The sequence below is a fragment of the Bufo bufo genome, chromosome 3, assembly GCF_905171765.1.
Source record: "Bufo bufo chromosome 3, aBufBuf1.1, whole genome shotgun sequence".
Taxonomy (NCBI): Eukaryota; Metazoa; Chordata; class Amphibia; order Anura; family Bufonidae; genus Bufo; species Bufo bufo.
Genome location: NC_053391.1, coordinates 481091651 through 481114936, shown reverse-complemented (window position 1 = coordinate 481114936; position 23286 = coordinate 481091651). Strand labels below are relative to the sequence as shown.

At 43.4% G+C, this 23286-nt stretch overlaps 1 protein-coding gene across 1 annotated transcript in view; it reads right to left on the bottom strand.

The window, feature by feature from the left end:
- Window positions 1-23286, bottom strand: part of PCCA (propionyl-CoA carboxylase subunit alpha) — a 557269-nt gene that overhangs the window by 309265 nt on the left and 224718 nt on the right. Inside the window, exons 13-14 of the mRNA XM_040425257.1 lie at window positions 19535-19678; window positions 17375-17449 (exon numbers count right to left, since the gene is read on the bottom strand). Of these exons, the coding sequence (XP_040281191.1) occupies window positions 17375-17449; window positions 19535-19678 (219 nt within the window). The remainder of the gene's footprint in view (window positions 1-17374; window positions 17450-19534; window positions 19679-23286) is intronic.

Sequence of the window (23286 nt, the reverse complement as noted above, 5' to 3'; positions counted from 1 at the left end):
GGACAGCGGCCATTTTATTTCTCGTAATCATTGGTTCCTAGACAAAACGAGCCATTGTAACTAATGAAAGGTATTTAGGAATATATTTATAAAAAAGCAATATTTAAGTATTTTCATTTTCCTAATTCCTGAGAATCCCTTTAAAGGAGTATTCCAATAGAGTGCCCTTTAATCATAGCATTATAGTAAACTCCACTACTATACAAAGAACAATAAGGGTATGTTGAAATATGGCGAATATGCTATGCAAAAAATCTGCAATGGAAAAGGTCTTGCTGTACATAGGATAAAATCCACACATGCAGATTTTGCTGAGGAAATTGCTGCAAAATCTTCACCAGAACTTGTGCCCTGTGTAGCCGTATCCTGGTACCACAGGATGTAGTAAGTAATCTTTATGTAATAGGGTAATGGGGAAACAAACTAAACTTTTTTTTTTTTCACGAGTTCAAGGGGTTGTTTAAACCCTAATGCAAAAACGAAGGGCTAGAATGTGTTTAAAAAAAAAAAAAAGGAAAAAAAAAGACTGCTCGCCTCTTCTAAGCAGTTCAGTTCCAGCACTGTTAGTCCCGTTGCCACTTTTTCAGTGTGCCTGCTCCTTGTGGACTGTGGGACGTGCCCTCCACAGACATGTAGCCATTAATTGGTTTAAGTAGTTATATGTCTAGAAGCGGAACGTGACTGCTGAGGCCAGTTAATAGCCGAAGCAGTGCATGCAATGATGGACAAGGCACAGCACTTCTGGTCCACAGTGGACCAGAAGCAGTGGGAACAGGACCATCTGTCCAAGTTAGGGCTTGGACAGCCTCTTTAGATATTGATGACGTATCGCCTAGTGCCCAGGTCCATTGAAATGATTGATCAGTGGCGGTGCAGTGTGTTAGACCTCCAAAGATTTATTATTGACGATCAACCTTGAGGCTAGACTATCAATATATAGCGGGGTATTTTGATTATCTCAAGTTATTTGATTCTTACATAATAGGGGATGACTACAGGGAGTGCAGAATTATTAGGTAAGTTGTATTTTTGAGGATTAATTTTATTATTGAACAACAACCATGTTCTCAATGAACCCAAAAAACTCATTAAACTAACCAGAGAGAGGATATCAGTATAAAAGAAATTAGGAATCTACAGGGAACTGGAGTGAGATCTGCAGACGAGATTAGAGAGGAATTCGTAAAATATTATTCTACTCTATACAAATCTGAGTCTACGGTTCGTCGGTCTGACATGGACTACTATCTCCAACAACTGGCGCTCCCCCAGTTATCTATTGAAGCCAGAAAAATGCTGGATTCCCCCATTCTTTTGGAGGAACTTCAGGCGACTCTCCCGTACCTAAAGTATAGTTCATCTCCCGGATTAGATGGCTTACCGTTTGAAATCTACAGGTACCATGCCAAATCACTTCTGCCAATCCTCCTTCGGGTTTTTAATGAATCCTGCTCATTCGGTTCCTTACCGCCATCTTTTAGAGAGGCAGTGATTGTTTTGGTCTTGAAGAAGGATAAGGATCCATGCGATGTGGGGTCATATAGACCTATATCACTCCTAAATACCGACTATAAGTTCTTTGCAAAAATTTTGGCTGGTCGCTTGAAGCGGGTTATAGCCGGGCTGGTACATCCTGACCAGACGGGCTTTATCCCGGGTCGACAAATACATACGAGTATATATAGGGTCTATTTGAATCTGTCGGTAGGGGGCAGTGTGGACCACTCCGTCCTGTCATTAGACGCCGCAAAGGCGTTTGACAGGATGGAGTGGTCTTTTTTGTGGGCTACAATGTCTTCTTTTGGTTTTGGGGAATTTTTTTTTGGAAATGACTCAAATGCTATATCAACAACCGGTCGCATATATTAATATTAATGGTATTGGTGCTTCTCCTGTTATGATGCTGAGAGGGATGAGACAGGGTTGTCCCCTGTCTCCTCTCCTCTTCGCTCTCTTTATAGAACCGCTGGCTTGCCGGATTCGTCTTGATAGGCGCATAGAGGGCTTTGGGGTCACAGGAGTGAGCGACAAAATAAGCCTATATGCAGACGACAAGATTCTCTTTCTGGACCAGGGTTGTAAAATTCTTCCGTATGTTATAGAGGTTATAGAACAATACAGGGAGTGCAGAATTATTAGGCAAGTTGTATTTTTGAGGATTAATTTTATTATTGAACAACAACCATATTCTCAATGAACCCAAAAAACTCATTAATATCAAAGCTGAATATTTTTGGAAGTAGTTTTTAGTTTGTTTTTAGTTTTAGCTATTTTAGGGGGATATCTGTGTGTGCAGGTGACTATTACTGTGCATAGTTATTAGGCAACTTAACAAAAAACAAATATATACCCATTTCAATTATTTATTTTTACCAGTGAAACCAATATAACATCTCAACATTCACAAATATACATTTCTGACATTCAAAAACAAAACAAAAACAAATCAGTGACCAATATAGCCACCTTTCTTTGCAAGGACACTCAAAAGCCTGCCATCCATGGATTCTGTCAGTGTTTTGATCTTTTCACCATCAACATTGCGTGCAGCAGCAACCACAGCCTCCCAGACACTGTTCAGAGAGGTGTACTGTTTTCCCTCCTTGTAAATCTCACATTTGATGATGGACCACAGGTTCTCAATGGGGTTCAGATCAGGTGAACAAGGAGGCCATGTCATTAGATTTTCTTCTTTTATACCCTTTCTTGCCAGCCACGCTGTGGAGTACTTGGACGCGTGTGATGGAGCATTGTCCTGCATGAAAATCATGTTTTTCTTGAAGGATGCAGACTTCTTCCTGTACCACTGCTTGAAGAAGGTGTCTTCCAGAAACTGGGAGTTGAGCTTGACTCCATCCTCAACCCGAAAAGGCCCCACAAGCTCATCTTTGATGATACCAGCCCAAACTAGTACTTCACCTCCACCTTGCTGGCGTCTGAGTCGAACTGGAGCTCTCTGCACTTTACCAATCCAGCCACGGGCCCATCCATCTGGCCCATCAAGACTCACTCTCATTTCATCAGTCCATAAAACCTTAGAAAAATCAGTCTTGAGATATTTCTTGGCCCAGTCTTGATGTTTCAGCTTGTGTGTCTTGTTCAGTGGTGGTCGTCTTTCAGCCTTTCTTACCTTGGCCATGTCTCTGAGTATTGCACACCTTGTGCTTTTGGGCACTCCAGTGATGTTGCAGCTCTGAAATAATGCCAAACTGGTGGCAAGTGGCATCTTTGCAGCTGCACGCTTGACTTTTCTCAGTTCATGGGCAGTTATTTTGCGCCTTGGTTTTTCCACACGCTTCTTGCGACCCTGTTGACTATTTTGAATGAAACGCTTGATTGTTCGATGATCACGCTTCAGAAGCTTTGCAATTTTAAGAGTGCTGCATCCCTCTGCAAGATATCTCACTATTTTAGACTTTTCTGAGCCTGTCAAGTCCTTCTTTTGACCCATTTTGCCAAAGGAAAGGAAGTTGCCTAATAATTATGCACACCTAATATAGGGTATTGATGTCATTAGACCACACCCCTTCTCATTACAGAGATGCACATCACCTAATATGCTTAATTGGTAGTAGGCTTTTGAGCCTATACAGCTTGGAGTAAGACAACATGCATAAAGAGGATGATGTGGTCAAAATACTCATTTGCCTAATAATTCTGCACGCAGTGTATTTGTTTGATGAGAGTCTGACTGCTAGGATCCCTGTACTCAGCAGGGCGCCTCAAAATGAACAGAATGGCAGGGGATTACTTAAAATAACTGAAAGACCCCTTTTAACTCCTTAAGGACCGGGCTCATTTTCACCTTAAGGACCAGGCCATTTTTTGCAAATCTGACCAGTGTCACTTTATGTGGTGATAACTTTAAAACGCTTTGACTTATCCAGGCCATTCTGAGACAGTTTTTTCGTCACATATTGTACTTCATGACACTGGTAAAATGGAGTAAAGAAAAATCATTTTTATTTATAAAAAAAATACCAAATTTACCATAATTTTTGAAAAATTTGCAAATTTCCAGGTTTCAATTTCTCTACTTCTATAATACATAGTAATACCTACAAAAATAGTTATTAGTTTACATTCCCCATATGTCTACTTCATGTTTGGATCATTTTGGGATTGACATTTTATTTTTTGGGGATGTTACAAGGCTTAGAAGTTTAGAAGTAAATCTTGAAATGTTTCTGAAATTTTCAAAAACCCACTTTTTAAAAGGTCCAGTTCAGGTCTGAAGTCACTTTGTGAGGCTTACATAATAGAAACCTCCCAAAAATGACCCCATTCTAGAAACTACACCCCTTAAGGTATTCAAAACTGATTTTACAAACGTCGTTAACCCTTTAGGTGTTCCACAAGAATTAATGGAAAATAGAGATACAATTTCAAAATTTCACTTTTTTGGCAGTTTTTCCATTTTAATAATTTTTTTCCAGTTACAAAGCAAGGGTTAACAGCCAAACAAAACAATATTTATGGTTCAGATTCCGTAGTTTACAGAAACACTTCGGCGGATCCTCTCCCACGTCTTACATTTAGACCATTTTCTGCGCCTAAAACAGGTGTAGAAAATGGTAAATGAGATGGGCCTGCTGGCCTGTCCCTTTCCCCACCCATGCCACACCCACTTTTTTTTAGACCTGGCGTGAGCAGAGAGAAGTCACAGATTGCGGCACAAAGGACCTTTGTGCCACAATCTATGCCAGAAATATGCTTAATTAAGGCATATTTCTGTTTGATAAAATACCCCCATAGTGTATAAAAAAATATATACACACTGCTCAAAAAAATAAAGGGAACACTTAAACAACACAATGTAACTCCAAGTCAATTACACTTCTGTGAAATCAAACTGTCCACTTAGGAAGCAACACTGAGTGACAATCAATTTCACATGCTGTTGTGCAAATGGGATAGACAACAGGTGGAAATTATAGGCAATTAGCAAGACACCCCCAATAAAGGAGTGGTTCTGCAGGTGGTGACAACAGAACACTTCTCAGTTCCTATGCTTCCTGGCTGATGTTTTGGTCACTTTTGAATGCTGGCGGTGCTTTCACTCTAGTGGTAGCATGAGACGGAGTCTACAACCCACACAAGTGGCTCAGGTAGTGCAGCTTATCCAGGATGGCACATCAATGCGAGCTGTGGCAAGAAGGTTTGCTGTGTCTGTCAGCGTAGTGTCCAGAGCATGGAGGCGCTACCAGGAGACAGGCCAGTACATCAGGAGACGGGGAGGAGGCCGTAGGAGGGCAACAACCCAGCAGCAGGACCGCTACCTCCGCCTTTGTGAAAGGAAGAACAGGAGGAGCACTGCCAGTGCCCTGCAAAATGACCTCCAGCAGGCCACAAATGTGCATTTGTCTGCTCAAACGGTCAGAAAAAGACTCCATGAGGGTGATATGAGGGCCCGACGTCCACAGGTGGGGGTTGTGCTTACAGCCCAACACCGTGCAGGACGTTTGGCATTTGCCAGAGAACACCAAGATTGGCAAATTCGCCACTGGAGCCCTGTGCTCTTCACAGATGAAAGCAGGTTCACATTGAGCACATGTGACAGACGTGACAGAGTCTGGAGATGCCGTGGAGAACGTTCTGCTGCCTGCAACATCCTCCAGCATGACCGGTTTGGCATTGGGTCAGTAATGGTGTGGGGTGGCATTTCTTTGGAGGGCCGCACAGCCCTCCATGTGCCCGCCAGAGGTAGCCTGACTGCCATTAGGTACCAAGATGAGATCCTCAGACCCCTTGTGAGACCATATGCTGGTGCGGTTGGCCCTGGGTTCCTCCTAATGCAAGACAATGCTAGACCTCATGTGGCTGGAGTATGTCAGCAGTTCCTGCAAGACGAAGGCATTGATGCTATGGACTGGCCCGCCCGTTCCCCAGACCTGAATCCAATTGAGCACATCTGGGACATCATGTCTCGCTCTATCCACCAACGTCACGTTGCACCACAGACTGTCCAGGAGTTGGCAGATGCTTTAGTCCAGGTCTGGGAGGAGATCCCTCAGGAGACCGTCTTCCACCTTATCAGGAGCATGCACAGGCGTTGTAGGGAGGTCATACAGGCACGTGGAGGCCACACACACTACTGAGCCTCATTTTGCCTTGTTTTAAGGACATTATATCAAAGTTGGATCAGCCTGTAGTGTGTTTTTCCACTTTAATTTTGAGTGTGACTCCAAATCCAGACCTCCATGGGTTGAAAAATTTGATTTCCATTTTTTTATTTTTGTGTGATTTTGTTGTCAGCACGTTCAACTATGTAAAGAACAAAGTATTTCAGAACAATATTTAATAAATTCAGATCTAGGATGTGTTATTTTTGTGTTCCTTTTATTTTTTTGAGCAGTGTATAATGTACCCAGATAGAAAAGTTGGATTGCTGCAAAACTTGTCAAGCAGTTATGTCATAGGTGTGGCCTGAATAGACACTGGGTCTCACCACAAAAGGACGTAAAAGTGCTTCCCCCACTTCCCTATAAAAAGGCTTGCAGAGGCTATTTTGGGGTAGTGTACCTCTTGGTGAGAGATTGCTGACTGCTAGACATGCCACTACGATGCACTTGAAGACATTTTGCCCAGTTGACTTTGAGAGGGGGCGCATCATTAGACTGAGAGAAGTGCATGGCAACTAGGTTGTTCTGACCTGGATGTTGGGAGATGCTGGGAGCAGTGGTTACATGAGGGCACAGACACATGGCGGATAGGCTCCAGACGGCCCAGACAGACCACCAGTAGAGAGGATCCTTTAATCCACCAGCAAGCACGAGCAGTTCACACAGTTTCACTGTCCACAATTCAGACAAAAGTGGGACCTTCATAACACACCCACCTTTCACCAGACCATATCCAGGCACTCAGAAGTAAATTTGGTGTCACGGCGCTCATTACGTATCCTGCCTTTGACAGTCAACCACAGTCACCTTTGATTGCAGTGATGTCGTGAATGAGAAACCTAGACTGCTACCGACTGGAACCATATTGTCTTTAGCGATGAATTAAAGGGAACCTGTCATGTGGATATTTGATTATAATCTAACTAATTATATACAATCATTAACTACTAAAAAGTACCTTAGATGTTTTCACTTACTGGTGTGACAGATGGTTACCTCATAATATACACACAAAGATGCCGCATGCTAATGAGCTGATTTGAGTCCAGCGTATATTTAATTCAGAGCTATAGCCACTCCCCTGCCCACCTGCTGCTGATTCATATGGAAAATAACTGTCAATCAGCAGCAGGTAGGCGGGGAGAGTCAGGAGCTCATGAATATTCAGGACTCATCAGTATCAGCTGGAGCTTTTCAATACAAGATGTTGGCAGATTGACTGGGTCAATTAAAGAAAGTGACCCAGCATTTTGCTAAGAGAATCAGTCACTTATTTATGTTGCCCTTCGTTAGGACACCATAAAACTGGTGACCGGTTCCCTTTAAAGTTCTATTTGGGATCCCACGACAGTGGGGTTCGAGTATGGAGGCCCATAGTTGATACATAGTAACAGTTTATAAAGGCTGAAAAAAAGACATTTATCAATCCACTTCAGCCTGTTATCCTGCAAGTTGATCCAAAAAAAAAACATGAGGTAGAAGCCAATTTTCCTCACTTTCGGGGAAAAAAATTCCTTCCCGACTACAATCAGAATAACTCCCTGGATCACTTCTATCCTGCCTTCGCTGTGGAGCAACACATTGCCCCAACTGAAGATCTGGGGAGCCATCACTTATGACATTCATTCACCCCTAGTAGTAATACGAGGGACACTAATAGCTCAGTAACATTTGTTGAATTTCATGGCAGGGCTTCCAACTGGCATTTTTCAGCAGGTTAATGCTCACTCACACACAGCAAGGTTTTCCCAGTTAAGTCTCTGGCAGATTACACCACTTTTTTGGCCTGCCCGGTCCCCAGATTTATAGCCAATTAAGTATTTCTTAGCTTCAGAAACCCATAGTAGCTTCAGAAACCCATGAGTGTGCAGGATCTACAGACTCGAATACATCTGACCATATGAAATGACCATATGAAACCTCTATGACTCCATGCCAAGTCTTATCTCATGTTGCATCGAGGCTAGAGGCAGCCCAACAGGGTACTAGGGCCTCCTTTCAATTGTACAGTTTTCCTCAATAATCTTATCCTTTTGCTCTAATACTGTAATCCCTTACATACATCTTCATTGCATTCACACATATAAAGTTTCAATCCATTCCTCCTTGGTGCGTTATTTTGTTGTCAATAAATGTACTTCTATCTTTCCTGCTGGATCCACTTTTGGCTTTGACTCAAAAAACGGCATAAAAAAACTATGACAAAAACCTGTGTGCGCACGCTTAATGGTAAAAAAATAAATAAAATAACACACATTCTCCTAGCTTTAGCTTAAAAAAATGCATCTAAAACTGCCATAAAAACTGCAAGTTAGATCCACCGCCGCTTCTAAATCTATGCAGCTCCCTTGCTGGCATATATTTAGACCATTTTCTATGCCTAAAACAGGCATAGAAAATGATTAATTAGATGGACCTGCTGTCCTGTCCTTTCTCGCCACGCCCACTTTCTTAGACCTGGTGTAAGCGGGGGAAAAGTCACAGATTGTGGCGCAAACAACCTTTGTGCCTCAATCTGCGCCAGAAATACGCCTAATATAGACGTATATCTGGTTAGTAAATGATCCCTAATCTGCCTGACTGTGGCCTTGTGGTGTTCAAACTCTTTAGAGATGGTTTTGTAACCTTTTCCAGCTTGATGAGCATCAACAACTCTTCTTCTGAGGTCTTCCAAATAATCCTTGGTCAGTGCCACAATATAATTAACAAGCATGTGTTGTGAAGATCAGACTTTTATCGATCTCTGTTCTTTAAGTAAGAAAGGTCACCCACTCACATCTGTCATCCCAATGATTGAAAACACCTGATTAAATTCACATTCAGATTATCTACCAATCCTAAAAGGTAAACTTTTGCATTCACAGACACAAGATTTTGGATCATTTTGACTCATTTGCTTGATTCAGTTATCTTCATCTACTTTTACTTGTCAAGGTTTTTTTTATTATTCAGGAAAAAGCATAACAGAAGCAAATATTTTGCCATACATTTCTGTTTTACATCATAAATCAAATAATACATAAACAAGGAATAAAGGAGGGTAGGGGACGAATAGAGGGGGGGGGGGGGGGAGAAAGGGGTTAGGGTAACTGAGTAGAGTGAGGATATTCGTAAGACACATCATAGCAATTGAATATAAATCACATTACATTGCACCAGTCATTGCGAGAGAGCCTAAGTACGGGTGATTTGACCCACATGAGGATGGTTCGACCTACATGAGTACCCCATATATTATGGAATAGAACGGGGATAAGGATGGCTTTCCAGATCGAGCCTGTATAGTCTCCCATTTTGCCCATTCTATCTCATACTTATGTATCCTAGCGTCCCTATATGCCATCATTTTTTCATATACCGAAGTAGTGGCCACTGATTCTAATATTTCAGAAATGGACGGTATTCTCTTACTTTTCCAGTAGGTCACTATGCGTAATTTTGTAGCTAGAAAAATGTGTAAGCTTATCACTCTTGCCTCTTTGGGGATCTCGTTTAACTTTAAGAATAACAGGGCGAGAGCAGGATCAGGCAAAATTGGGGCTTTAGTCAAAAAAGAAACAGTTTGGAAGATTTGGGACCATAATTCTTTAAGATTAGGGCAATCCCAAAGGATATGAAGCAAGGACCCCTTTCCGCCGCATCCCCTCCAGCAGGTATGGGAGACCCCCGGGTAAATTAGCCTAAGTCTGAGAGGAGTAAAGTACCATCTCAACACCGTTTTCATGTATGATTCTAAATGGGTAGCACAGTGCAGGTGGGACATGGCGACTCCAATGGCAGTAGACCATTGGGTGAGAGTGTAGGATTGACCTAGTTCTTTCTCCCAGGCTATGAATGGAGCTGTTTTGATGAAGGAAAGTTTGTTTCCTAGAAGGGAGTAGATAGCTTTGATTCCTGAAGAGGATGTGAGTTGGGAAGGTTCCAATGCTTCAACAGTTGTAAAACCCCATTTCCAATTGTCATAGGAGTAACATTTAGGATATGTTTGATTCTCAGATACTTAAAAATTTCTCCACTCGGAATACCGTAAGACTTTTGTAAGTCCGCAAAAGGTTTGATCTGTGAGTTTATCAACAACTCACCCACAGAAAGTATTCCCCTCTCTTTCCATGCTGCCAATTGCAGATCGGGAGTTAGCAGAGATAAATAATCTATTGGGGCCAAGTGTGAGAATGACACCTGATTGCTTGCCACTTTGGCTACATATAATTTTCACATGACTAGTGATGATGAGACGAAAAATGAATGAGTCGGGATAGGCGATTTCTTACTGATGTATGCTAATAATAAGGCCTTAAGGTTGTGTGAAGGAGCTTGGGACTGTTCTATATGGACCCAGTTTATGGACTCGTCACCCATCCACCACGCCTTTAATTGGTTGATTCTGGAGGCTATATAATAGTCAAAGATGTTCGGTAGACTAAGACCACCTTTCTTCTTCTGTCTATTCATTATGCCCCTAGCTATTCTTGGTGGGCCTTTTTGCCATACAAAATTATTGAGCATTTTATTGGATAGCTTAAAGAAGGAGTCTGGCATAGGGATGGGGATAGTCTGAAACAGATATAGCATTTTTGGGAGGATGTGTTGTTGGAACGCAGCTATTCGCCCGATCCACGATAGCTCTGTTTTCGCTATATTGTTAAGTTCTGATTGAAGTGTTGGTATTAAATGGGAGAAGTTAGCTTTATAAAGGTTATGAGGGGTGGAGCAAAGATGGATTCCTAAATATAAAATGTCATCTGATCTCCAGTCTAGGGGAAACTTTTTCTGTAGGCGAATTAGCTCGTCTGTAGGTATGCCCAGTGGGAGGACTTGTGACTTAGTCTCATTAATCTTATAGTATGACAAGGCACCAAACTCCCGTATTATATTCATCGCCGACGATAATGACATATCAGGGTTAGTAAGTGTAAGTATGATGTCGTCCGCATACAATGAGATACGGTGTTGTCTATCCGCCAATTTGAATGCCCGTTATCTCTAGGGCCCTCCGTATAGCCTGGGCTAAAGGTTCTATGGATAAAATAAAAATAAGTGGGGAAAGAGGACATCCCTGTCTCGTGCCGTTAGACAGAGCGAAAGAATCCGATAGGGTACCATTAGCTAAGACCCTTGCTGAGGGATCCTTATATAGTGCCTTGATGGCTCTCATCATCTGGCATGGGAAACCCATTTTCTCGAGTACCGAGAAGACAAACGACCAATTGACCCGGTCGAATGCCTTCTCGGCATCCAGGGTAATGAAAAGCGCTGGTTTAGCGGACCTATTCGCGTAATCTATTAAATTTAGGACTCTCCTCGAGTTGTCAGTGATTTGCCATTTTTGCACAAAGCCCACCTGGTCTGGGTTAATTAAGGTCGGAATAATAGGGGCTAGCCTATTCGCGATCAATTTCACATATATTTTGAGATCCACATTTAAGAGTGATATTGGGCGGAAATTTTGTGGGATATCCGGGTCTTTTCCCGGTTTCGGCAAAGTCACTATGATTGCTTCTAACATTTCTTTTGGCATCCTTCCATCTGCCACAGCACGAGACAGGGAAGCCTGAAGGTGGGGAATTAGCGTTGGGGCATACAATTTGTAATACATGTTAGATAGGCCGTCAGGTCCTGGGCTTTTATGGCTCGGGAGATGGCGAATTATGCGGAGGATTTCTTCTGCGGTTATGGGAGAGGTGAGAGAGTTTATGCTCTCCGTGGCGAGAGTGGGTAGGGATAGAGAATCCAGAAATTTATCTATGTCAGTGGGAGAAGGATGGATGACAAGGGGGTCCTGATCCAAATTATAGAGGTGGGAGTAAAATTCCATAAACCGATTGACAATATGTTTAGGGTCATATATTTTTTGGGATTTAGCGGAGTTCCATAAATAGGCTATGCGGGATTTAGAAGCTCTTGCTTTTATCCTATTTGCGAGTAGTCTTCCTGCCTTGTTAGCTTGTGAATAATACCTGGCTTTAGTTTTCTTCAGGGCATGTTCATAGGAGTGTAATAAGAGTTCCCTTAAAGGGACTCTGTCACCACTTTCTAACCCCCCCTTTTAAAAGTATTGTTATCTCCATGGCGCCCCTGTGATTACAAAGGTGTTGTTAGAAGATAAATTCGCCGTCTCCTTTTGATAAAAAGAGCTTTTATCTAACCTGTCAATCTTCTTGATAAGGTGCCCAGGGCGTATCTGTTGGTCTCAAGCTGCCGCCCGCCGCCGCCGCTGTTGGTGCCCAGCTCCTCCCCTGATGCTTTCAGCGCCGCCTGAATGTAATGAAATACGCCTCCGGCTCTCGCTCAGTGCCCCCTCCTCCTTTTCAAAGATCCCGCGCGTGCGCACAGGCCTGTGCCTGATGCGCCCGTGCGGACATTTACAATCAGCCTCATTGAGCGAAGTGCGCATGCGCGCACTTCGCTCAACCTCCTCATCAGACGAGCACTGCAGCCAGCCGGCTGCAGTGCTCGTCTGATGAGGAGGTTGAGCGAAGTGCGCGCACGCGCACTTCGCTCAATGAGGCTGATTGTAAATGTCCGCACGGGCGCATCAGGCACAGGCCTGTGCGCACGCGCGGGATCTTTGAAAAGGAGGAGGGGGCACTGAGCGAGAGCCGGAGGCGTATTTCATTACATTCAGGCGGCGCTGAAAGCATCAGGGGAGGAGCTGGGCACCAACAGCGGCGGCGGCGGGCGGCAGCTTGAGACCAACAGAAACGCCCTGGGCAGCTTATCAAGAAGATTGACAGGTTAGATAAAAGCTCTTTTTATCAAAAGGAGACGGCGAATTTATCTTCTAACAACACCTTTGTAATCACAGGGGCGCCATGGAGATAACAATACTTTTAAAAGGGGGGGTTAGAAAGTGGTGACAGAGTCCCTTTAACTTAAGTCTGAGAGACCTCAAAGTGTGTGATGTATAGCTTTTTCTAACTGTTCTATTTGGGAAATTAGATCCCTCTGGGTTTTCTCCCTCTGCTTTTTGTCAATGTGGCCTAGTTTTATCAAGACTCCTCTTATGTACGCTTTATGCGCGAGCCATACCATTGAGGGGTGAGAAACAGAGGCTGAATTAAATAGGAAATACTCCTCCAGTTCTTTAGTGATCTCCTTTGTGTATTGGGAATGTGTTAGAATGAAATCATTCGCTCTCCAAAGCTGACTAGGGGGATATTGAAACTGCTCCTTAATTTCCACAGTAATTGTTGCGTGGTCAGACCACGTAAGTAACCCGATATCCGATTTTTGTATCTGGCCAATGGATCTACCATCTACTAGGATCAGGTCTATGCGAGAATAAGAACGGTGGGAGGGCGAGAAATATGTATAGTCCCTTTCTGAGGCATGCAGAATACGCCATATGTCATAGAGGGAGTTGTGTAGCAATAATTGGGCGAGGTTTGCAGAGACACTCCTATTGGAGGTAGTGGTATCAAGGGAAAGGTCAGGAACAGTGTTAAAGTCCCCACATATAATGACCCTACCTTTCTGCATTGATTTTACTTTATTGAGTAGTTTTTGTAGGAACCTGTACTGTTTCTTGTTTGGGGCATATAAGCCCACCACTGTGTATAGTACATTATTTAGGTAGCAGATATGAATGATATATCTACCTCTTTGGTCTAAAGTAGTGGAGACTTCTGTATGAGCTACCGTGTTTTTAAAGGCTAGGAGGACCCCCCTCTTCTTTTTCGTATCATGTGCTTGTATGATCACTGGGAAGCTATTGTGCTTGAGCCTGTGGGCATCTTTCTCTAGTATGTGCGTTTCTTGCGCACAGAAGATGTCACATTTAAGATCAAGGGCCTCTTTCCATAACATGCGGCGCTTAAATGGGCTATTTAGGCCTCTAACATTAAGGGAACCTAATTTAAGTACCATTGTAATGGAAGTATTGCACTGTTAAGAGCCTATATGAATATTTCAGGAGAGAGGAACCTCCTCTCACTACCACACATGCATGACATTTATCACCTTCTAGCTTATCTCTACTCAAGCATGGAAACCCTGGGGAGGTAAAAGAAAAAGAAAAGGAAAACACTAAACATAAGAATAACAAGGCTATCTGAACCAGAGACGCCCTTGAACTCGGGCAATCGGGCTGATAGGTTAGAGGCAGGTGTAGTCGCCTCTCAAATATGTTGGGGGAAAACATAGTCAGCCAATATGGGGAAGTGAATACTCATCCACTCCTACAACTTCAGAAGCAGTATAACGGCAAGTCCTTCAACGGTTTTTCTTCTTGCGCCTGCCCTCCACCAACTGCCATTCCTCTTCTGTCGAGATCTTGCTTCGAGGTGGCAAATCATGAGAAGGATCCGTCTGGATGTTCCATGTGGATAGCAATTTCTTCCCTTCTTCCACAGATTTGACCACCATAACGGAATCGTCCTTCCGGATTAACAGCTTGACTGGAAATCCCCAGCGGTATGCTATAGAGTGAGCCCGCAAAGCGGACGTTATGGGGAAAAGCGTGCGACGGAGCTGCAAGATGGCTGCTGATAAGTCCGCAAAGAGCTGAACTGATTGGTAAGGATCCGGCAAGCAGTTTTTCTTTCTAGCATTCGCTAGTGCACTTTCTTTTATGTGGTAAAAATGGATCCTAGCAAGGACATCTCTGGGGGTACCTTCTGAAAGATGTTTAGGCTTGGCAACCCTATGTGCTCTATCAATCAGGTCGCGATCCGAGCAAGAGGGTATCAGCAATTTCAATAGGCACTTTATATAATCGGACAGATCCGCTGGGGCAACACTCTCTGGGATCCCCCGTAGTTTAAGGTTGTTTCTGCGGGATCTGTCTTCAAGATCCGCAACTTTAGCCTTAAGATATGATACTTCAGCAGCAAGTGCTTCATGATCGTCGATCAGGTTGTTGTGTGAAGCGGCAAACTCCCCCATTTTTTCTTCCACATGTTGCGTTCTATTACCCAGATCCGTGACTGTGGCTTGCAATGGCGATATTATATTCGACATATGTGCGGTCATGGAACTATTGAATGCTAACAGCATTTGCTTCATTAAGCTGCTGGAAGCGGGTAAGTCGTTGGTGGGGAAGGATTGTAACTCCTCAGCTGTGTAAGGAGAGTCTATCTCCTCAGTGTCTGTTATATTGTGGCAGGGGTAACCAGGCTCTTGGACCCGTGGCCTCCGCTTCTCTGGACTGGCCGACGGTGAGGCCTGAGTGGCGTTTACTACAAGCGGGGATCCTGCGCCTGAGCTAGGCCGACTAACCTGAGAGGATGAACGGGGGGAGGGAGATGTCGATGCCATGGAGGCTGCAACTTTCTCTGAGCTCCGGGGTATCTTCTCCCTCTCCTCCGCTTGTCTTGGGGATGGTATCTTGACACCTCCAGTGCTGCTCGTGTCCGGGGCCATGGAGGAGGTCTCCCCGTCGGCGCCATCTTGGCTCCGGTCTTTGCTGAAGAAAAATTCCAGCTTTTCTTGCGCTTTAGGCGCTCTTTTACCCCTCGTCATCATGAGGGTCTTCACCAGTGTCTGGCAGACGTTCTATTTTATTGAATAAGACCACTTTGAAGGGCTTTTGCTGTGGTAGTCGCAGTGTAGGAGCGGGAGCTCTGGTTTATGCGTCCATCTCCCTCGGCAGCTTGGCCACGCCCCCATCTTCATCTACTTTTAAGATTTGTGATGTGTTTTAGGTCAAATTTTTCAGAAATATAGAAAGTTTTAAAGGGTTCACAAACTTTGAAACACCACTGTATTTATCGACAATTTACTTCTGCAAATCCCAGTTCTTAGGCATAGCAGTTTTATAGGGTGAGCATGTGTGCATTTAGGAGTAACCATATATTTTATTAAATCATTAAAACACCATGGTTAATTGAAAACTCTGTCTAAAGGAGGAACCCTGTGAAAACATAATTATCTTACTTGCAATTAATTCAACACTTAGACGCCAAAGATGCTGCTGACTAAGAATATCTGCTCTCATTTTCACAAAGCATCATCAAGCAATAGGCGTGATGTCCTTACCACAGTGCTGAAGCCTCTGGCATTATTAAAGTGTATTTTGCCTGGACTGTAACATACCTCGTGAAGCTTGCAGGCATCTCCCACCCTTAATTTTTAATTCACCTCTCCCTTAAAACACAACTCCCAGCCCGCCATGTCTACCTGACAAGTGACAGCCCAATCTGATTAAATGCTTGCAAGGGAGGGGACAAGTGGGCCTCCATGACAGGCCAAAAGTGATCACCATGGAGATACATAATTACAGCTGTCAACGCGTCTACTGTCCTGCTGGCATCAATTTGATTGCTCCCAGCAATAATGATAGACAAAGCTTAGTGTGCACTCCCCTGCACCCAATCACTTTATCTATCCCTTGGTCCATTTAGCTGACATGCTACATTCATATAAGCACATAACAGCAGTACATGGAATATTTAAGGCATTGTAATTGTTTTCCTTTTCTCTAGATAGCTTGCAAGTACAAATGTTATTACACAAAACTCCTGCTGCAGCATTAATTGAAGAAAGATTTGGTGGGACATTGTCCGTAGGGGGTACGGTTTTGTCCATTATCACTTGCACTTTCAACAGGTCTCACGTTTGAAAACTGCAAATTGCAGAAACTTGCAAGGGCAAAATGTTTGACATCTTGTTAGCTATTAAAACGTAGAAAAAAATTAGAGGGAAAAAAATCCTGAATAATTAACGTACATTCTAATTCAATGAATCTCTTGCTTGACGTTCACAAGTGATGCTTAAGCACAACCTCTAATTTATGTTTTCTCTTCTAATATTTAGCAAGACATAATGCCTGTTAAATCCTTGCAATTTTTGTTCTACTCACAGGCTTTGAACACAGCATGGAGTCTCTGAGCCAGGAAAGGGTCAGGTCCCATTAGAAAGAATATGGGAAAAACAATTTTAAGAAGTGAAATAAATCACATATCCCATAACATCTTAAAATTTTGAATTCCCCCCCTGTTACATGTAAGTAATCAGTCTGAGTAATCTTACACACAGACGTATTGCCCCTGTCAGTCTCCAAACAAAACACAGGGTCACAGTTACACCAATTTTACTTTTATTGCACAGAAAAGGGAGATCTTTTTGTTCTTTTTATGCAGCAGAACATTGATGAACAAACCACTCAAAAAACGTTCAACTTACAAAAGTGCTTTGTCCCCTGTAAAGCCTGTAAGTTAGTACTTATGCTGTCATGCTAATTATTCCAGCCTCACAGCCATATTGTTTTATCAAAATAGCAATAAATATTGTTAAATTGCAATATATTAACATACCCCTGGCAAATGGTGTGGCTCACCGTACTGAGAAAGACGACCAATGGAGGGGAGGCCAAAAGATTTATATGGATCCTAAAACAGTAAAGTTAAATAAAAAAAAACACAATCAGAACGCATATGTTAAGAGCACTACTACCGGTAGCCAATAGAGTTATTAAAATGAACATACAAAATAATTAATTCCAATAAATATAATGAAGGCAAAAATACAACTCCGTTCTGGGATATAGAGCAGGAGATTGAAAACCAACTGTGCATACATAACCATCTTACTGAATTGTCAGATAGACCCAACCAAGGGCAACAGTAATATCAAAGAAGGAACATGGGGGGACAAGTAAGTGGATAACTCTAAAACACTTTGATATAGAAAACACATGTACAATGCAAAGATGTTTACTTTTAACTAAAACATCACTTTAGACCATTTAACAGCTTAATACCTCTAGAACGATTAAAAAGAGGTACAGTAAACATAAAATGGAAAAAACAAAAAAACATAAAACCACTAATCATGATCAGAGGATAAACTACTGCATCTTATCAAGACAGACTACTGCAAACCAAAAATGGAAGCATTGCCCAAAACAACTAATCCCAATGCTCATTTCACTTCAACTTACAAAAGGGATGTCAGAAGTTGATCAGATCCAGTGGCCAGCTCAGGGGTGGACTGCGAATTCAAAGAGACCCTGGAAAAAAACCTAAAAGCGGTCCAATGTTGTAGGCGGGTCCAAATTGACAGAAGTCAGGGCCAACATAAGTAGACAGGGCCAGCAATACTGTAGTGCAGCAGCAAATACTACCCCAACTGGACTAAATACCACAGTCCAGCATATAAAATTGCCACCTCTGCTCCTCAGGACGGTGATGCAATTAAATGCAGGAGGGCACTTTCCACCGCCGGCTAGGTATATAAGTAACTGATGCGCCTAGCATTAATTAATGCTGAGAGCATCAGATCACTATGTACTAGGATAAGGGCTTGGGCATCAGCCAACTGGGACATTTCCCTGTAGGGTCTATGGCCAGTCTACCCCTGTACCAACTGCATTAGCTTTTATTCATGAGGATCGATATATTGATTGGGCAGAGTAAGGGTTCAAGTACACGACTGTGATCAACCCAGGAAACACAGTCTGCGTGTCTGGCGGATTTCCTGGTCCAACCACGGCTTCCCTAAACGGACTGCATCATAAAACACTGATACAGTCACTTTAGTTCATCTGAGCTATGGTTGAGCCTTGGAGATCCAGCAGACACACGGACCGTGTTTCCCAGGCTGATTATGGTCATGGCGACTGCACGAGGCGCATCACTCCAGCAAGTAGAAGAGGTGCCATCAGCGTCTACATCTGATCAGTAGCACCTGCAATGGAGATCTAAATAATGCTGCTGTCAGCGAATGGGCGTGCGCTCCCTGTGCTCATCAGCTCCTTGTTCCTGAAGTCTGTGGTCCACTAGGATGGGAATTTCTGAATGCTGGCTGCTTTCACTAGCAGCCAGACAATGCCCGCCTTCTTCTCGTCTCCAGGGCCCTGCAGTTATGCCCACCTCCTAGTGATATCACTGGGCGAGTTACGTGACAAACTTACTTGCCGGCCAGAACCGCCATTAGTGTCACTTAATGCTGTAATTATACACACAAACATAGCAAACTAACTTCACAAAAAAATGAAAGGCATGAGTTTTCAACTGTGTATCATAGATCAGTAGGGGTCTGAGAGCTGAGACCCCTACCAATCGCTAGAACAAGGAGAGAGAAGAGCTTGCATATTTCGCTCTCTCCTCTCTGCAGGATACAGTCTCTTATAGAAGTCTATGGACCCATCTCAATTCCGACCTCTGCAGTGAGGAGAGGGCGCGTGCTATGAGAGTGCTTCTCTCTTCTCTCGTCTTCTACCGATCGTGTGGGTCTCAGCACTCAGACCCCCCCAATAAAAACGTTTGATACCATGACATGTTAAAAATCGTTCAAAAATAAGTTACTATGATACCAGACTCTATTTCCATTTGATAAGAGCAATATTTTCATTTAATAACTAGTGCAAAAGAAAATTCTCACAGTAATTCTCACACTTTCTGAATGTAAATCCTTCTCTTTGACTTTTAGTTATTCCTCATTTAAATAGAAAGCATTACAGGCATTCTTTTTACCTCCGCGTAGACGCGACATTCAACTGCCCAGCCATTTATGGGGATATCAGCCTGTTTATGCCTCAGAGAATAGCCCTTTGCAACACGGATCATTTCTTCTACAAGGTCCAGGCCAGTAATACATTCTGTGATGGGATGTTCAACCTACAATGTAAAAGAGAAAAAAAAAAGCCAATGAACGGACACTGTAAATACAGAGGAGCAGGTTTATCAAAAAGCTATAAAACTGGAGTAAGAGGGTCCTGAAAACTGTGCCATATTTATAAAACCCGATAAATTTCAATCACTTGAGGGTAAGTTCACATTATGTTTTGAATTCCATAGTTCTGCTCTGTTATAGGAGCATAACAATGGAAATGACGGCTCTGTTATAGGAGCATAACAATGGAAATGACGGCTCTGTTATAGGAGCATAACAATGGAAATGACGGCTCTGTTATAGGAGCATAACAATGGAAATGACGGCTCTGTTATAGGAGCATAACAATGGAAATGACGGCTGTTCCAGATCCAAAAATATACACCAATTGTGCCAGATAGACCTCAATGACTATAATGTAGTTCATAGGGTTTCTGTTGAGATGTCCATCTTTTACCAGACAAAACAGCACTGGATGCTGTGCTGCCCTAGCTAATCCAACATTACTGATGGAAAATCCGACAGACTTCTAATGGAGTCTCCAATGCAGATGTGAACATAGCCTAACAACATGCTTTTAAAAATGGTCTTAAAGGGTTTGTCTCACATCAGCAAGTAGCATTTATTTTGTAGAGAAAGTTAATACAAGGCACTTACTAATGTATTGTGATTGTCCATATTGCCTCCATTGCTGGCTTGATTTATTTTTCCATCACATTATACACTGCTCGTTTCCATGGTTATGACCACCCTGCAATCCATCACTGGTGGTCGTGCTTGCACACTATAGGAAAAAACAACAGCCTATGTGAACTCCCATGGTCCCAGCCACCACAGAGGCCGGCAACTTTTCCTATAGTATACAAGCACGACCATCGCTGATGAATTGCAGGGTGATCATAACCATGGAAACGAACAGTGTATAGCGCAGGGCTTGACAAATTTACTTGGAATCTAGGAGCCAGCTAAAAAAGTTAGGAGCCAGCTAAAAAGATAGGAGCCCCCCCTCCCCTGTACTAAAATCATTGGTGGGCAGTGCGCCCTCCCCCTTCCCCCCATCATTGGTGGCAGCGGTAGTTCCGATCGGTTACCATGGCAGCCAGGACGCTACTGAAGTCCTGTCTGCCATGGTCAGTTACTCTGCAGCATTATACTTACATGCGCTGTGGCCGCCCGGCGCTAAGAAGAAGGAGCGCCGGGTGGCGCATGTAAGTATAATGCTGCAGAGTAACTGACCATGGCAGCCAGGACTTCAGTAGCGTCCTGGCTGCTATGGAAACCGATCGGAGCCCCAGCAATACACTGCTGGGACTCCGATCGGAACTGCCGCTGCCACCAATGATAGGGGGGAGGGCGCACGGCCCACCAATGATGGGGGGAGACCGCCCCCTATCGTACCGCCACTCGCCACAGTTCTGAAAAGGAGATGCGCCGCAGCGATGAGGAGCCTGAGTCAGTAGCGGTCCTCTTCACTGTAGTCTGGGGCGGGAAGCGTGAGGGGCGGGCCTAGTAGACGCGGACTCCTGCATGACGCCGCATCTACTCTAAACTTAAAGTGCTACTGCGCCCGGCTGCTGGTGTGCTGGGCCTATTATCAAGCAGGGGCAAATATCCAGGCGCCAGGACAAAATTCCTGATCGCCATGGCGACCTGGGATTTGTCAAGCCCTGGTATAGCGTGATGGAAAAATTAATACAGCCAGCAATGGAGGCAATATGGACAATCACAAAACATTAGTAAGTGGCTTGTATTAACTTTCTCTACATGATAAATGCCACTTGCTGAAGTAAGACAATCCCTTTAACAAAGGGAAACTGCACAGTGAGGTGAGATAAAAACAGGTCAGAGATGATGTAGAGCTTTTACCAGGGATTGTCCCACCATAAGAACTTATCTCCAATCCACTGTATAGGGCATAAGTATCTGTTCGTTGGGAGACCTCAGAGTGGCAGTCATACAGCTCCATTCAACTTTAGTGGACTGACAAAGGAAAGGTGAGTACAGCCCTCTGGTATCTCAGGCCGTCCCATAGAGTTAAATGGAGACCGACATAACCACTGCTCTTCTCACTCCACGCAATCGGGCACCTCATTCTTGTGATTGGCATTTCCCAACATTTGGGACTCGAGCCAATCAGATACTTATACCGTGTCCTATGGGTAGAGTGTGAGTTCTTATGGGGGTAACAAAGCCATTAAGGGTTTTCTGTGCTGCAACATCATTATGTCCAAAATATGAATATAATAGAATCTTAAAAGGATTTTCCGAGATTTTAATACTGATGACTTATCCAGGATCCCCGTCGTTCAGCTGTTTGTACAGCGGCTGTGCTTGGTATTGTGCTCAGTCTATTCAAGTGAATGGGGCTGAGCTGCGCCTAGGCCACGTGACAGATGAACGTGTCGTCACTGGCCTCGGGAAAGCTGAGAGAAGGCCCCAGCACTACTGCGAGTGCCGCTGCCTTCTCAAACAGCTGATCAGCGGGGGACCCGGGTGTGTAGCCCCCAGCGATCAGATACTGATGACATATCCAGAGGATACATAATCAGTATTAAAATCTCGGAAAACACCTGTAACACTGCAGAGACCATCAGAGGACATCAGCAAGGGACCTCTGTAGATTATCAATTATGAGTATACAAAGTATTTCTGTATTTTAATTTGGGGTGCTTCAAGGGGGATATCTTGAAGTTTTAAGTTTTAAGCTGGGGCTACACAGAGACTTTGGCTGTGACACACTGTGCGTGACCAAATACTAAATCATCAGTAATTAATGTGCATAGTGTCATGTTGTGACCCACAAGATTTCATGACCTGACAGTGACAGAATATCCAACCCGGCTGGATTTCTCACGACTGTTAGGTCGCGACACAACCCTATTTACTTTTCTTACTTGGAATTTAGGCTCTGCTGCTCTGGGGTCTCAGGTCAGGAGTGGGAAAAGCTCTAGCAATGGCCAAGGACCCAAGGCAGTGGTTTGAAATGCACCCCAATAATTCCTAAATGCCAATATTGATAAACCTGATAATGTAGCGCTGCATAGCATATAAATGATGTTTTGCTAGTGGCTATTATGTAAAGGTGTGACTGCACATGCTAACAAGACTACACTTTATTTTTGTTCAAAATGTGTCTTTTTTGTAAATCCATTGATTGCCAGCAGTGTCTTGCTAAATTTCTAAAAACTGTGCATTAATCTAGCAATCTGTTATGTTTTACAGGTTGAGGAAGCTTATCATCATGCTGCTCTGTTATACTCAACATGGCAAGCATGGCAGCAGCTTATGATTTCCTGTATGACTAGTTTACTCTAAATCTTAGCCATTCGCCTGCTTTCACTAACCTGTCCTGACAAGCAACCAGATTAGCGTAATCTTACATCAGCGCAGTGTAGCAGAAATGAGCAGATGGATCCTTCAGGTTTTTTCCCTCTAGATGTTTCTGTATAATGCTTAGCATGCATAATAGCAGAGATGGACCGGAGGTCTTATCAGCAAATTACTGTTAATGGTTTGGGAAGATGCCATTGTGGGAATGACCCCAGCTTTTCACACCACGTTTATGGAGGCTGGCTTACAGTGTGTGCTATTCTCTGAAAATATTTACCAGCAT